General features: G+C 41.4%; 1 protein-coding gene across 1 annotated transcript in view; it reads left to right on the top strand.

Annotated features, from left to right (window-relative positions):
* The first annotated feature begins 5,386 nt into the window (after positions 1–5,386).
* Positions 5,387–15,668, top strand: part of LOC143326801 (A-type voltage-gated potassium channel KCND3-like) — an 80,740-nt gene continuing 70,458 nt past the window's right edge. Inside the window, exons 1-2 of the mRNA XM_076740720.1 lie at positions 5,387–5,742; positions 6,721–7,892. Of these exons, the coding sequence (XP_076596835.1) occupies positions 6,790–7,892 (1,103 nt within the window). The 5' untranslated portion in view covers positions 5,387–5,742; positions 6,721–6,789. The remainder of the gene's footprint in view (positions 5,743–6,720; positions 7,893–15,668) is intronic.

Genomic DNA, 15,668 nt, shown 5'->3' with positions numbered 1-15,668 from the left:
GGGAAAAAACATTACATTACATTGTTTGTCTAAGGGAGATGGATATAATGCTAAATGTTTTAATTATTGAGAGTCAGTTATTTATAAATGATTGAAGAAGCCAAACATTCAGTACCTGTAAAAACTGCATTTACTGATTTTTTTCCCCCTTTTTATTTATCTATTTACTGGCTACACGGAGGCAGTTCAACACGCTCGAAAAACAACAGTAACACGTTATAAACTTATGAAGTTGATATGACAAACATGTTAGCTAACAGTTGCATATTTACACATCCCACAGACACTGTGTGTCTGTGTGTGTGTGTGTGTGTGTCTGTCTGTCTGTCTGTCTGTCTGAGGAATCTAAGTCCATTCACTCTCCTTTTAATCCTATTTTGGTCTCTACCAGCTCCTTTTGAGGGACTAACCCATCTGTCTTTTTAGCTGCTAAAAACTCAGCACGTTCAATCGCTCGCTTTTTCACGAACTCTGACTGTCGGCTGTTTAAGTGCTGAGGCAACACGTTCTCATCCCAGGTTGTCAAATACCGACACCGTATTTGACACCCAGTTTCTTTTGATTCAAACATGCCAGCCTGCTGTGCAGTAACACTGTCTTTCTTTCTTTTTAAACTAAAGTTGAAAGTTGTGAGTGCAATTATCCTCAATTCAAGGTTCTCTCCGATTCATTTAATTTTTCTACACATAAACCATCACTATATGCTTTTAAGTCTTTTCCCTGTGGACTGAATGCCACAACTGAAGTGCAGGGAAAAAAAACATTTGTGTGTATGCTATGAAAACCTTGAAGGATGGATAGGAGGCTGAAAACAGAAGTAACCCTGAATATCAGCTTCTGACATAATGATGATGATCAAACATCTACTGTAAATGAAAGATTTTTTTGTAGAGAACTAATCTAATTCAAATTTCTCAATCCAAATGAGAAACCGCTCAAATAAATGGCAGTAGATGAAGCCTGCATCAGGCTCTGTACTCTCATGGAGTTAGTCTGTGTTTAGGGAGCTATAATTCATAAAATTTGGCTTTCATCCAATCAGCAGCAGCGGCCCCAGGTGCAGCACACCCAGATGAAAAATACCTTAAACTCTCAGCTGTTGCTTTAGCTCTGGTCAACAGAAATTGGATGATGAATTATTTCAGAATTGATACAATTGTCTAACATTTAAATATATGATAAACAGTGATTGATTATACCTGCATTTCTGAATGCCAGATTTGTATTATTTCTTTGCCTTTTATCTATGGAAATTGGAGCTGAATAAGTCTCAACAACTGCATTTACTGAAAAGCTATCCACACATGAATTTTGTTGTAAATGAGCACCAACTAATGTCTTACTTTCCTCAAACTTCAAGAAATATAGTTTGAGATAAAGTTGGCAAATTTCTGTGAAAAACCCTGATGGATTAGCAAGGCTTTAAGAAAATATGCTGCGATAAACAAAGCTGCATTACACTGAAAGACAGCGCGTTTGAAAAACGGTTGACATAATTATTTGGTTGCAGTGATATTTACATATCCGTTTCCCTCTCTGGAAAGCGTTTTATTCCCTCTTTACTTTTTTTGCAATAATGCTCTTAAAATACCCTTCTTTTTTGAATATTTGAAAGCCTCGACTGTCACCATCTCATGCAAAGTACTGTGGAAAAATTGCCCATAAGTGTTCTTCACTAAGTTCAAGTTCAGCAGCTACCCCAGAGGTTTGAATGTCACAAAAGAGTAAGAATGGGGAAGATCATCCACAAATCACAAATGAAACAATGCTGCAGACAGTGATGGCAGTGCCAAAAAATAAGATTTTATTGATCTTATTTTTGTTTCAACTGTATGCGGTGTTATTTCTTTCAAAAGTGTGTACCCAGAAACTACAGTGACGTACCTAAAGACATCAGTATAATGTGAATTTGTGCCCTCTGATTTCTTTAATGGTATAGTGACGGAGTGGGTCTATATGTATGTTCAATGCTCACTGAAAAAAGAAGTGGTTACACCACAGAGAAAATGCAGTTTTAAAGGAAATAAAGATGAAAAACATACCTAAAAATATTTTCATTCTGAAGCTCCACAGTGCTATAAGATGAAACAAAAGCAAGCCTCTTTGTGTGAGAATCCCTGCAACTTAAAAAATACTCAATTCATGAATATTTCACAGGATGTGCCAGAACTTCATCTGAACATCTGAATGTACTGGAGTCCATCAATAGCCTATCTGTCTTAACACCCAGGCCACACAGACTCACTCGCTTTCTTTCTCTCACTTTGCCTCTCTCCCTCTCTCCTCTAACGGCCACACACAAGGCCATCCATTCAAAGGCCCCCCTCATCCAGCCACAGCCGTCCCCTGAGGTGCCTATATGTACAGACCATGCTGCTAGGATTGAAGTGTAAGTTGGGAGGGAGAGCCAGTGGGGATCGTTGCTTCTTCATCTCTGATGACGAAGCTCTGCAGGGCTTCCTCTGACACCCACTCTCTGCTTTGCTCAAAGTTTGATGATGAAGGCTTGTTTGAGAAAAATGATGGCGGAGGGAATTTTTAGTACTGGTGCAATACTTAACACTTGTATAAGAGCCTTTGTGGCTAGTTCTTCAGGCAAAAGGAAGTCGTGAAATCATCTCTAATTACTAACTGCAACACTGCGGAGTAGCTGGTGTGGATTTGTTTTGTTTCCAGATTAGCTGTTTGTTGAAGTAATTAATTAATTTGCTAGAAAATACATTAAAGCTGATAAAAATCACTGAAGTCCAGTATAGTTTTTAATTTGTGGCTTCCGAAATGAGTGGTGTCACGCAAATTTCAAAATCATAGCCACTTATTACTCAACATTGATATAATGTTAATTCAATATGCACAGCCCATGGATGGATTACCACCCAGGCAGAGCAGGTGACTGCCCACAGGCCCCAAAAGCTCCTCTGTATGTTAACAAGTTTGTACAGGTTAATTTTTTTCCCGGCTTTTGGGTTAGTTTTTCTTGATCCAACTTAAGGGTCTCAGGATCGAGGGTGTCGTGTGCTTTCCAGATTGTAAAAGCCCTTGAGGCAAACTTGTGATATTCGGCTTTGAGTAAAATTGACTTGACTACTAATTTAACTGAGGTTTTGTTTGGGAGTATGCACCAATCAGGTTGGATAAATGAAATTATAAGGGCCTAAATGTGGGTCTTGCTTTGTTTACCTAATCTTGACAGGAGTTTATTGTGTTGAAATAAGACAATAACTATTTTATTCCTGTTGCTTATTCCTAAATCAGCGTGTTAAATCAAGTCACCATACATCAATCCTGGAGCAATAATGACTCAGTGTGAGACCATTTATTTTTCTGGATATTACATTTGAAAAAGTGAGGGTTGTATTGTATAATTGAGGACAACACATTTACTTTGTCACAACAGCAGACGTTGTTTTTGAATGGAACGAGTATCGGCCCCCGCATTGCAGAGCGAGCCTGTTACATTAAGCGAGTGTTGCTTTGGACTGTGTCCCACCTCCATCCACTGTAAAACAGCTGAACAGGTTGACAGCTTCAAGTACCAGGGACTCATTGTGGATAATAAATCAGTTCTTGACCAATATGCTGCTACTATTCATAAATGATCTCCTGTTACTCTACAAAAGCGTAATCCTGTTGTACCATTCCCCCTGTTTTTTCACCATGCTGACCATAATTAGCTTCCCTACACCTAACCTCTCAGACCTCAATAACAGAGCCATCACATGCACATCACACACCATAATAAATGACCCCGATCACCCACTCGATCCACACTTCACATAACCTTTGTGTGGCCACAGATACAGGACTTTAAAATGGAGGAGGGTCCGCTTTGGCAGAAGTTTTGGCCCTTTAATCATTGCAGAATTACATAAAATACCTCACTGAATTCAACATATAGTTATGTGTTTGTACTTGTGTATGCAATATGTGGGGATGTGCATGTAGTAAGAGGCATCAGTACATGACCATGTAGAATATTTACTGTATTTATTCTGTTGTGTGCTTTTCTTATGAATCTTGTGAAAATGTGCGAATTGTGAAAACAAATTTCTTTCCTGGGACAGTGAAGGTTATCCATCAAGAGTCATTTTTCAAGGTGCAAAGGGAGACTGTCTTTTAGTCAGAGTCGTCTTATATTCTGACCAATACAGTATTCTAGTGTAGAAAAATCTAAGAAAAAAAAAAAAAACCAAAAACTACATGTCGCACACACAGACCATATAAAAGAAGTGGATGTAGCCTCTAGATCTGAAAAGAGAATCCAGGGCAGAAGTGCCTTAAATGTGTATTCTATCTATTGGTCAGCACTGGTTGCAAAAAGAAGTCTGATTGTATAGAAGTCTATGAGAAAATGACCTTATTTCTTGCTTGATTTGTTATCTCAGTTTCCGAATAAGTTTAGGGTCTCAATCACTAGTTTCAAGCCTACTTCAGTACAGTTCATTTTGTAAAATTATGGTCCCATTTAGAGTAAAATAGCTGACAGTGCAGGATGTGCTATGAGGTGTAGCTACCTTGTGATTGACAAGTCCCTACCACAGCATCCTGTCAATCAGGATAGAGGGGTAGCAATATGTATCCATGGCACTGTGTACATGAAATATCCCTGATCTTGTTTTTGGGTGAACTTTGACCCTTTCATGGTGTGTTTTCAGTTCATTAAAATTGATAGTAACATTTTGGTCCACATGTCGAAAAGGCAAAATTAGCACCCTAATCAATATCACAGTTAATGTGATTTGGCTGACCAAGCTAGCTGGCTAGCGCTAGCATGAGCTGATGCGTGAGCTTGTCCAAGTATGGTCCCTTATGGCTCCAAAAAGAAGAAGAAAAAAATAACAACAACAGTCGAAGTGTCAAACTCAAGGCTTGAAAATGGTCGTCCACAACCAATGGGTGACATCTCGGTGGCTCCTTGACTCCTTGACTTCTTTTCGACAGTCTATGATTGCACAGAGTGGGAGGAATGGGGGGTTAATAGGGGCCCAGCAGCTCATTTTGCCCTTGGCCCCTCAAAAAGTTGAATCCGGTCATGTTATACCATCCTGGAAAATGAGAATAATGTTGTGTAAGGAATTAATTACACTCATTCAATTAGTGTATGAGTTAGGACAGTTATTCTGCAGCCTTTTAGTACTTAACTCACTACAATATGAGTTCATTATACTGTATTAACCATCTGTACCATACAATGGTATTTTCTGATTTAGTAGGCAATGCAGCTCCACAGTATTGAATGTAGCCGAAGTGACAGGGTGGGTCTGTCACATATGATGGCAAAGTGAGGCAGAGGGAAGGAGGGCTGATGACACAGGGCTGGCACAGTGAGAGAGACGCACATTGTACTTTGCGCTGGAGAAAAGGAGGCGCGCTGCTCTTCTCCATCACATTTCACTTTCCCAACACTGACGAGGAAAACGAAAGAAAGCCAGGATGTAAAATCCAGTCAGGGGACGTCCACAAATCCCGCAGCAGACCAGTTTCTTCTGAGTCTCTGAGTGGTTCCATAGACTGGCGAATTCTGCTCCATCGGTCGCGGTGTGTGCGCTCTGCTCGGTGCAGGAGTCTGTCGACCGACCGACCGCCGGGGAGGAGAGGTGCCGCTCGCTGCTTCATCCCGCTGGATGGATCCGTGCTCCTCTTCGCTCACTTGTATCTGAGGACTCGGTCTTTACACAAAGTCTCACTCTGTTTGGAAGAGTTGGGATTTTGCTCCCCTCCCTCCCCCCTCCACTTTTATCGGTGAGTGTGTTTATGCTTGCTGCCTGATCCATTTCACACCATTTTTATCTGAGAACACGTTGAGATGCGTTTCTAAATTAGCATATGTCCAGTGAGCAAATGCATTTCGCGTTCAGCAGCTATGTGCATGGAAAAAGTCTTTTTAGTGTCCGAAAGTAATGTTAAGCCACTTTTGGATATATTATGTCTGTGTAAACATATGCAATTTAACCTTCTAATAAAAAAATCAAATGACCAGGGGATATAGGTTGTTTCTTAAACAATTTTCAGGTCAGTAATGTTTTTGATTGAAATTAAAACAGTTGTGTAATTACATTTCCATGGAGATGAATGTGGAGCAGTTGCCCCCTTATTCAGATTCAACAGGTTAGTTTGAGTCCTGACAGTCTGCTTCTCCCTGTGGGTCACTTAATGATGCTGCTCAGGACAGATAGGTTTGCAGTTCTAGTTGTGTCTTTAATGCTTCTGATGCTGTTAGTTTAACCGATTAGCTACACTGTCCTCGCTGTACATCTGCCTGCACTCGTTTTGTTCATAAATGCAGACCAACAGATTGCTGTTGGCCAAGTGTATGCAAACTGTTGCAGGCTTTACGTATCTGTAGAAATAATGGAGCATAAATTTCATGGAAACTTTCCATTGAGGTAGTTATTTGTTAAAACCTGAAGAGAACTGAGATTACACTTCATCTTAACCTGTGCGCTGGTTGCCTGGCACTTGTGCTTCAGCTGTTGCCATTTATCAGCTTTTTCCTCCAAACTGAATGACATTTTGGACAGATTCTGCTGGACTTTGATTGAAAACGGGGGTGACTAGAAATTTAATAGAGATGAAAACTCAGAGGGAACTCAAAATGTCACAGTCTTTGTGCCGCTTTGTTTTGTGCCATGATGGTAAAAACTGATGTTTTGGTTGATCATCTAGTGTGCTGCTGTTTTCAGCTTTGTTTCTTTGTTTTTGTTACCATTTATTCCTCAGATGTCAGTTGAATTTGAGGAAAGTCAACTCTGAAGGTGAGGAGGACTACTTCAAAGACTCTGCTTCACGATGGCGACAGGTGTAGCAGCGTGGCTCCCTTTTGCCCGGGCAGCAGCCATTGGCTGGATGCCTGTTGCTAACTGCCCCATGCCTGTTGCACCAAGAGACAACAGTAAGAGACAGGACGAGCTGATCGTTCTCAATGTCAGCGGCCGTCGTTTTCAGACCTGGAGAACAACTCTGGACCGCTACCCTGACACCCTGCTGGGCAGCTCTGAAAAAGACTTCTTTTACAATGAGGAAAGCAAGGAGTACTTCTTTGACCGGGACCCTGATGCCTTCAGGAGCATCCTCAACTTCTACCGGACAGGGAAGCTCCACTACCCCCGCCACGAGTGCATCTCGGCCTACGATGAGGAGTTGACCTTCTTTGGCATCATCCCTGAGATCATCGGTGACTGCTGTTATGAAGAGTACAAGGACAGAAAGAGGGAGAATATAGAACGGCTGCAGGATGATCAGGAGGAGAACAAAGACCAGAAGCTGCCCAACATGAACTTCAGGGAGACCATGTGGCGGGCCTTTGAAAACCCCCACACCTCCACCATGGCCCTGGTCTTCTACTATGTCACAGGTTTCTTCATCGCCATCTCAGTCATCACTAATGTGGTGGAGACAGTGCCCTGTGGTTCCACCGCCAACCAGAAAGACATGCCATGTGGTGAACGCTACACAGTGGCGTTCTTCTGCATGGACACCGCCTGCGTCATGATATTCACAGTGGAGTACCTGATGCGCCTGTTTGCCGCTCCTAGCCGTTACCGTTTCATGCGCTCAGTGATGAGCATCATCGATGTGGTGGCCATCTTGCCATACTACATCGGCCTGGTGATGACCAACAACGAGGACGTGAGCGGCGCCTTCGTGACGCTGCGTGTGTTTCGAGTGTTTCGTATCTTCAAGTTCTCCCGTCACTCGCAGGGCCTGCGGATCTTGGGTTATACACTCAAGAGCTGTGCTTCAGAGCTGGGCTTCCTCCTCTTCTCACTCACCATGGCCATCATCATCTTCGCCACAGTCATGTTCTACGCAGAGAAGGGATCCAGCTCCAGCAAGTTCACCAGCATCCCGGCTTCCTTCTGGTACACTATTGTCACCATGACGACACTTGGGTGAGTAATAGACATATGCACACCTACGTAGACACACACACAGGTAAATCCATAAATGCACATGTGCACATCGTTAGCATCCTTTAAGTTGTTCACTGCTTTACAGCATTCGTTCGAGGAAGAAAGCAATCATTTATTATGTTAATGGATGCACTAGATGTTTTTTGTGTTCTTTTTAAATAAATTGAATAATTTATGAAAAGTGCTTTGAATTTCAAATGAGCATTAAACAGCCTGCCCCCATATTTCAGTATGCTACAGCTTATTTGAAGCTGCCAGCGTGAGTAAGGGTGGGCAGTGTAACATTTGTCTACCAGCACAAACACTCGAGGCATTTTGTTTGCCTCACTTAGAGCTCACCAAATAAGGAGGCAGTGAACACATACACCTGAGTATTGAAACGATGCCCAGATGCTACACAAGTTTGTGTGCGCTAAGCACTTGATTGATGTTTTTGCTTTAGAAATAAACATTTCTCTTTTCACTTTTGGCCTTTTTAGAAAATGATGTATAACCTGTGGCTTGACCTGAGACGTACAACAGGGCTTAACCTTTTTGATTAAAATGATGCTGATGTTGGAAACTGACATGATTAATTGCCCAGTTCATAGCCATTCAATAAACTAACAATCTTTAGAATTTGCTACACGACTCCTTACTATCTTTGGATGAACAGTGGCTCAGCTAGATTTTGTTGCAGAGAGAAAAACACATTTTCTGTATTGTACTCCTGCACGTCTTTTCCCCTAACTGGGGCCACACGAGAAGCATCATATTTATGGCCCGAGCGTTCAGTATAAAAATGCCTTGTGAGGAATTAATTTAACTGCATTATAAAGTCAGATCTCTCAGCTGTGTGCCTGGAGGCGAGGTGTCCCATGAGAGATCCTCTGTCACCTTTATTATGATTCCACTCCGCTGTTAATCTTTCACACGAGCTGGGATTCAGTGCCGTGAATGGCAGGGTGAACTTGAAAGTGCTCCCGAAGTTTGGCAGAGTGGAGTGCACTATTATGAAGGCACAGTGAAAGAATAGTTATGAGTTCCTAAAAATGTCTTTTTTTTCTGGCTCTCTTTGTAGATAATGCTCCATATGCAAAATTGACTTTTGGAATGAAATTAAATTCAGTGGTTTCACTTATTCAGATGAGTAACAGACAGCATGAGGATAAATGACTGTCAATATGATCAGGCAGGAGAAGCATTAAAGGATAGATTGACATTGTTTAAGTCTGTCTTAAATCCCACATGCTCGTTAAGTATGTACATTACAAAGCATAATTGGTGTGATGTCATTATTTCAATATAAGTGAATCTCACAGTTCTCACTTTGAAAAAAAAGTTCAGTTGAAGCTAATATGAGGCTTCAGAGAAATGTAGCATTTGAAAAGCCGGAGGTTTTTTCTCTTGACTTAAATGATTAATCGATTATCAAAATAGTCAGCGATTACAGTTCTGATCAACTGAACTTTGGAAGGTCTGACTCCATTACTGACACCGTAATTGTCCTCACAGCCACTATGGGTTGTAGGGACAATTGTAGCAACCAATAACTGCAGGTACACACGGTCATGTTGGTTTGTTTTAAAGGTGTAATATTAAGATTTTCATGAAATCAAGGCCTTTTTTGATACTTTTCATATTTATTTGCGCAACGGCCATTCAATTCAATACAATTCATTTACATTTGTCACCTCTCTATATATTACTTTTCACTGTCAGTGGAAATCTTACGAATTGTAACCTTAAAACAGACTTGAAAATGTGAACCTTCACATGAACCATTTTCTATTACTGAGGATTTAGGCACCTTGCCAAAAATCTGTTCAATAAAATGAAATTTAGGACATTTTTTTTTCCCAGATACACCTCTCCAAATAGGACCACAGACTGAGCGCTTTAAAGCCTGTTCACATTGTGTCTAAAGTGCTCTGTTTCCTGCAGTGTTCATTACTGAGAGTGATCTGCTCAGGGACTAAGAATACTGGACAGGAGAACGTGTAGGCTGTCATGCTGCACCTCATATGACCCATAGCAAGATACCTAATGATGTGACCTTGTGGCTTTTTTTCAAACTAAGTATGTTCAGTTTCCCTGTTGAGGGGTGACATGTTTGGCTGGCAGACTTGAAACTTTCTGTCCTTTAAGGTGACATTACAGTAGTTATTTCAGCTGTGGAAAACATTTTTGCTTCGGGTTATGGTCAATGTGTCAAAGTTCTGTCTTTTCACAAACATAGAAATGGAAACCAAATGAAGTCAGGCATGGATCTCCAGACATTAGCCTCTATACTGAAAAGGCTGCCTGACCTTACGTGCTCTATAGTATTTATGTGCGTATGTGTGTGTTTGTGTGTTGTGTGTATATATTGTGTAAGTATTATAAGAGGGTCTTTTGTGCTGGACATGAAAAAGGATAGAAATGCCAAGGTGAAAGCATTATGTAAATTGCGAATCCTGAACAATGAGTTTGAGTGTGGAGCCATTATGTCGGACACACAATCGGCAGCAGCACTGAGAGTCTATCTACAGCTCCGACAATAGAGATCCTATTCCCTAACCAAGGACAGTCATTTGCAGTCAGGAAAACTATCACCTGATGCATGTTCAAGGCTCACATAATCATTTTGTGAGTGTTCAAATGCACCATGTTTTATCTTCCCAGCCACACGGTTGTATGTACTTCATAGAAATGGTAAGATATTGTCTGGCATATTTCTGTGCCAGATCAAATATCTAAGATCCAAAAGCAAATCTAAGAGAATACGAACTGTGTAAGCTCGAACTTTCTGTGCTCTTCTCAGATAAAAATCTGTTCATTTTCTGCTTTTCCAAACAGAATCCAACCACATTTCTTTGAGTCCCAGAGTACGAATGTAGATAAGTAAAAGTAGAGCTTCATTTCTTACTGCATAAATTCAGAATTTTGTAGATTTTAAACAACACAAAAAAGTATATTTTTAACAGCATTTAAGATAAGAAGGTATCATTTTTATCTTGTGATACTAGGCTTTGTTTCTGTACTTTGAATATAAATCTGAATATGATCCATGCAGTATTCAGCTGTTTGCAGCACCATGCACTGTGACCTCCTTTAATCAAAACATTGCCCCCCCCCCCCCCCCCCCCCCACACACACACACACACCCCCCGCAAACTTAGAATAAATATGTAAAAAAGAAAAACAAACGCAAACAGGTGCAGTACAGCCTTTGTTCGGTAGAACTCCAACCCACACAAACAAAACAAAGCAAGCAGGTGAAAATAAAATATGTTCAAATACTGGTGCTAGTACGTGCCCCCCGACCTCCTCCAGATTCGTTAATGTGCAGTAAGAGAGGCTAATCTGTGCATAATTACAACCGCAAGTGAACAGCCAGCCCTTTCACGAGGCTCAGCGTTCCCTCCTGCCTGTCGCCTGTCGATCGGTTCACCTGCTGAACGCACATATGGTGAGGTGATGAGGTGACCAATAACCCATCTGTCAATGCACGTAAAAGGCACCGGGGGAAAATCTTAGAACTACAGGACATTAAGTGAATGAATCGATAGCACCAATCTATGCTGGCTTTTACCTGCAGGTTTGCTTAATTGTGCCTAAATTTGGCAAATAGATAAAAGAAATCGTACAATTAATTTGGTCACAGGAAATGCAGCGTATTTGTCACCTCAGCCACTTATAAAAAATGTGTTTACACAACAAGACATGCTCATTTGGGGCGTTTCTGATGGTGGATCAGGCTTCAGTAGCAGGTAGTAGTGGAACAAGAAGGAGCAGCCACAGTGAGCTGTTGAGGCAGAGAGCTGTTGAGACTCCAGCTCCTCATCAAGGTAGTTCGACAATCTGTCCCCATTGAAATGGTTTGTAGTCCATAATTTATGTTCAAATGGAGCCTCTGGCAGAAACACACAGACATTAACAAACAAACACACACGTTAACTGTAGGCAACAGTTTTTGAAGCCTCTAAATGGAGAATCAGCCAATAGGATACGAAACATATAAACACACTTGACATTCTGCAACAGAGGCTACATTTACATGCACAAAATATTCTAGTTTTCACCCGTGTTCCAATGAATACAATACAAAGAACAAAATACAACAAAAATTTTGATGAAAGTGAAATTCCACTCATTTTGCCTTTACATCCAGCTGCACATGCTCAGCCTCACTCTTTCATTCGCTCAGCCACCTTTTTGAAAAGGTCAGGGTCGTGATATTTGCACATATCCAAAAACCTGTTGAAATCCTTTCATAATGTTTAATGTTTAAAAGCAGCAAGTCTCCGTCCAACCAGAGATGTGGATTTTTCTTTGTGCATGCATCTCTACCTCAGCCTTGCAAACTGTTGGCTAAGCCATGCACACAGCTGACCGTAAACAGCCAAGAGGCCATGAGTCACAAACTGCAGTAAAAACCCCAACTAAGTCGTATATTCTGAATCCACTGTGTACATGTCTCCTGAAGCCAGTATAACCTCAGCATATCCCTTATGTCTTGAAGGAAAGTGCTGTTTGAACGATCTATGTAACATTTAAAATATTGTCATATTTGGAATAATAGCTGAAATAAGTGTGCACATAAATGTAGTCAGGGTGAAATGTGTTGATGTTGACAGCTGACTGTCAACATTTTGATCAGATGAATATATATATATTCTCAAGGAGCACATACACACATTCATATTCTGGTTCATCACACCCACACACACACACACACACACACACACACACACACACACACACAGTTATTGCCTCTGATCTTGTCTCGCCTTTATGACCTGCCTCTCTGTGTCCTCTCCGTGTCTGCGTGAGCCCAGACAGGGCAGCGCAGCAGTTCTGGGTAATGGGCTGAAGCTGAGGGAGATGAGGGGGAAAAGGGACTGACTGGCTGTATAATCAGCCGCTTTCACTGTCCAGGAACAGGGGTGTTAAATCAACCTCAGGTGCCTGGTAAAAGGATCTGGATTGAATCTCAGCAAGGTCCGCTCCCTGCGGCTGCTGCTAGAGTCGGCCGGATCCACAGTCATTGGTATCAGTGGGACAGGATCCAAAAGATTGATGAGGCAGGAGAAAGCCCTCTCTCTCCTCCTCTCTTTCTCTCCCTAACTTATCTTTCTCTCTCCCCCTTCCTCCCCTCATCCCCCACGAGTCTCCCAGGGGAACAGCTATTTTGAGAACACAGGCTCTGTGTGTGAAAGGGAGTTATCTGTTTCAACTATAATCTGATACACAATACAGGCACAGTGGATGAGAGCGGCCGTTTTTACCTGCATGACAGGTGCAATGGAAGCAAAGGTTCGCTGGCACGCCACCGGCTCTCCCAAGTCGCCCACGCCTCCAAAAACATTATTAACCCAATAATGAGAGAAATATTAATGAGGTGTGCATTGAAATCTGACTCTGGTGTTATAATTAGAGTGATTCTCCCAGTTGTAGAGTCCTGGTCCTGGACGGAGGCTTGTTCTGTAGCAGAAAGTGAGAGAAAATGTTGTTATGCATGTAGGTCATGTTCCCATCTCTGCCTTAATCAGTGGCTATATATAATCTGCTTCTTTCTTCAGAGAGACTTTTAGCTCGCTCCCCTCTGTGTCCTCTGCTCAACATCTCTATTAGACAATGTGGACTGGGCCTAGGGGCCAAAGGCAGGAAGAGAGAGGTCAGACAAGTCAGGCTTTGGGTCCACGGGATCTCGATGGTGCAGGGTTTGTCGAAATAGAAGGAAGTGGCCGAGAAAGGCCAAACAAAACTTTGTGTGTTGCCTCAGTTTTGTCCATATTCATAAGCCACGCTGTCATGCATATGCATATGATGCAACTAATGATTATGGTGATGAATTTTTCAGTGGATGTATGAAACTCAAATGATACTTTTCATAATCTCTGAAAACAAATATCTGCATATGAATACAGAATCTGTGGGCAAGGGATAAAATTTTGGTATTGGAAGCATTCCTGTTGCCTGATTGTAGTCCAAGTAGCGTTGACCAATCACGTTTGGGCAAGCCTTGGTTGCATGCAAGTAAATGGTCCATGTGGAGAGCAACAGAGGTGGAATGCATTGGCTGAAATGCAGTCTTAAAACCCATCAGCTATTGTCTGACAATGATTTAGCAATTCATTTTGTTTTAATTTATCTGCATTTATGTGTAGACATATTTTATAGAGATTAGCCAAAATGTTGAGTTTGAAAGTCAAAACCCAAAAGCATTAAGTTTGAAACAAACGCAAGCAGCAAAACTTCACAATCTGGAACCAGCGAATGTTTGGCATTTGGCTTGAAGGATAAATCAATAATCAGAATTATTGTGCTTTTCTGTCAGTGGGCAAACCATATCTGCACAACACCTTTTCTTAACTGCATTCAAATGTCCACACAGACTTCTTTTTTTCATCTTGTTTACCAGCATTGCTGTTGTTTAGTTTGATCTTTTGGAAAATGGCATCTTAACAACATCTGATAAGCCGTAGTTGCCTGCTTTGTCTTGAAGTTTGTGCTCCTCATGAATATTTTAAAAGATGTAAATAAGGTTAATTGTCTTAACTTGACCGATGATCTCCATGGCACCGTGAAACCGCAGTAAACAAGTCTGGAGCAGTGAGTTGGTGACAATAGAGGAAGCATTAATCTCAGGCCTGGTTGTGATGAAAGGTATTCTTAACTGCGTTCTTAGCTTGGCACCCGGCTCTATGTAAAGGGATTAATTAACACAGGGTAGAACAAAGCCTCTCATGTTGGGAGTTAATCAATAGTCTGAATATTTCAGTTTTTACAGCGTTGATGTAATATCTAAAGTATCCTCTGTCATGTTTGATCTCATTGTGTAAGATTGGAGTGTGGTTTCTTATCTTTTGATTTGCTTGATTTGCAATTAATTCTATGTTTTCCAAGTACTCAAGAGCTGGAGGTATTATGTTTACAGCAACAGTGGGATAATTATAACAGAAGTGAGGAGTTTGGATGGCCAATTAATTCTGGAATGACATACATTGTTTTGTTAATAATTCAGGATCTTTGCGCCGTGCTGCAGCAGAACAGAACTGGGATGTGGGGCTGCATAGTTTGTAAGTGGGAATGTTCTTTCACACAAATCGTGAGAGGTTACTTATTGTGGTGCTTTTCTATGGCAGCCTGCTTTCAGATACAATTAATGGACTATTTTGCCGCTTTGCAGAACCCCTGGGGTCAAAACGAGTGCAGCTAGTAGGAAATTAGAAATATTCCTGCCTTTATCGGGCCAAGATGCTCTTGGAGCCAATTTCCCAACACAAGGCTCCTTAATAGAAACCTTTCTAATGATAGCTGTGGAATTTAATTTAGCTCCAACACGGGTTCATTTAACACCTAAACTCATTTAAAAAGAATTAAACTTGCAAAGGATAGTGGTGTCTGGGAAGCTAAACGACCTCTGTTCTTTCTTGCCATTTCTCTTTCTCTTACTGGAGTGGTAAAGTGATCAAAGCTTTGTCCCACACACACACACACACACACACACACACACACACACACACACACACACACACACACTACCCTTAACATGTTGAATATGCATGTGTGTATGGTATCACAGCCTGACCTCTAGTTTGATGGCAGTAAAAGAGAGAAAGTGGCTGATGAAACTCTTGTTTCACACAGACGGTACCCTTTGTCAGTACTGCCGTCACTTCGAGCAGCAGCACAAAAATCACCTGTGAAGTCAAAAAGTCACAAACCAATGGCACAAAAGATCTCACAACACTCTGGCCTCAGTTTAGCCTCTTAGGCCGATGCATTTCG

This window comes from Chaetodon auriga, chromosome 2 (genome assembly GCF_051107435.1).
Source record: "Chaetodon auriga isolate fChaAug3 chromosome 2, fChaAug3.hap1, whole genome shotgun sequence".
Lineage (NCBI taxonomy): Eukaryota > Metazoa > Chordata > Actinopteri > Chaetodontiformes > Chaetodontidae > Chaetodon > Chaetodon auriga.
The sequence above is the reverse complement of the archived record's forward strand: the minus strand, read 5'-3'. Positions and strand labels throughout refer to the sequence as shown.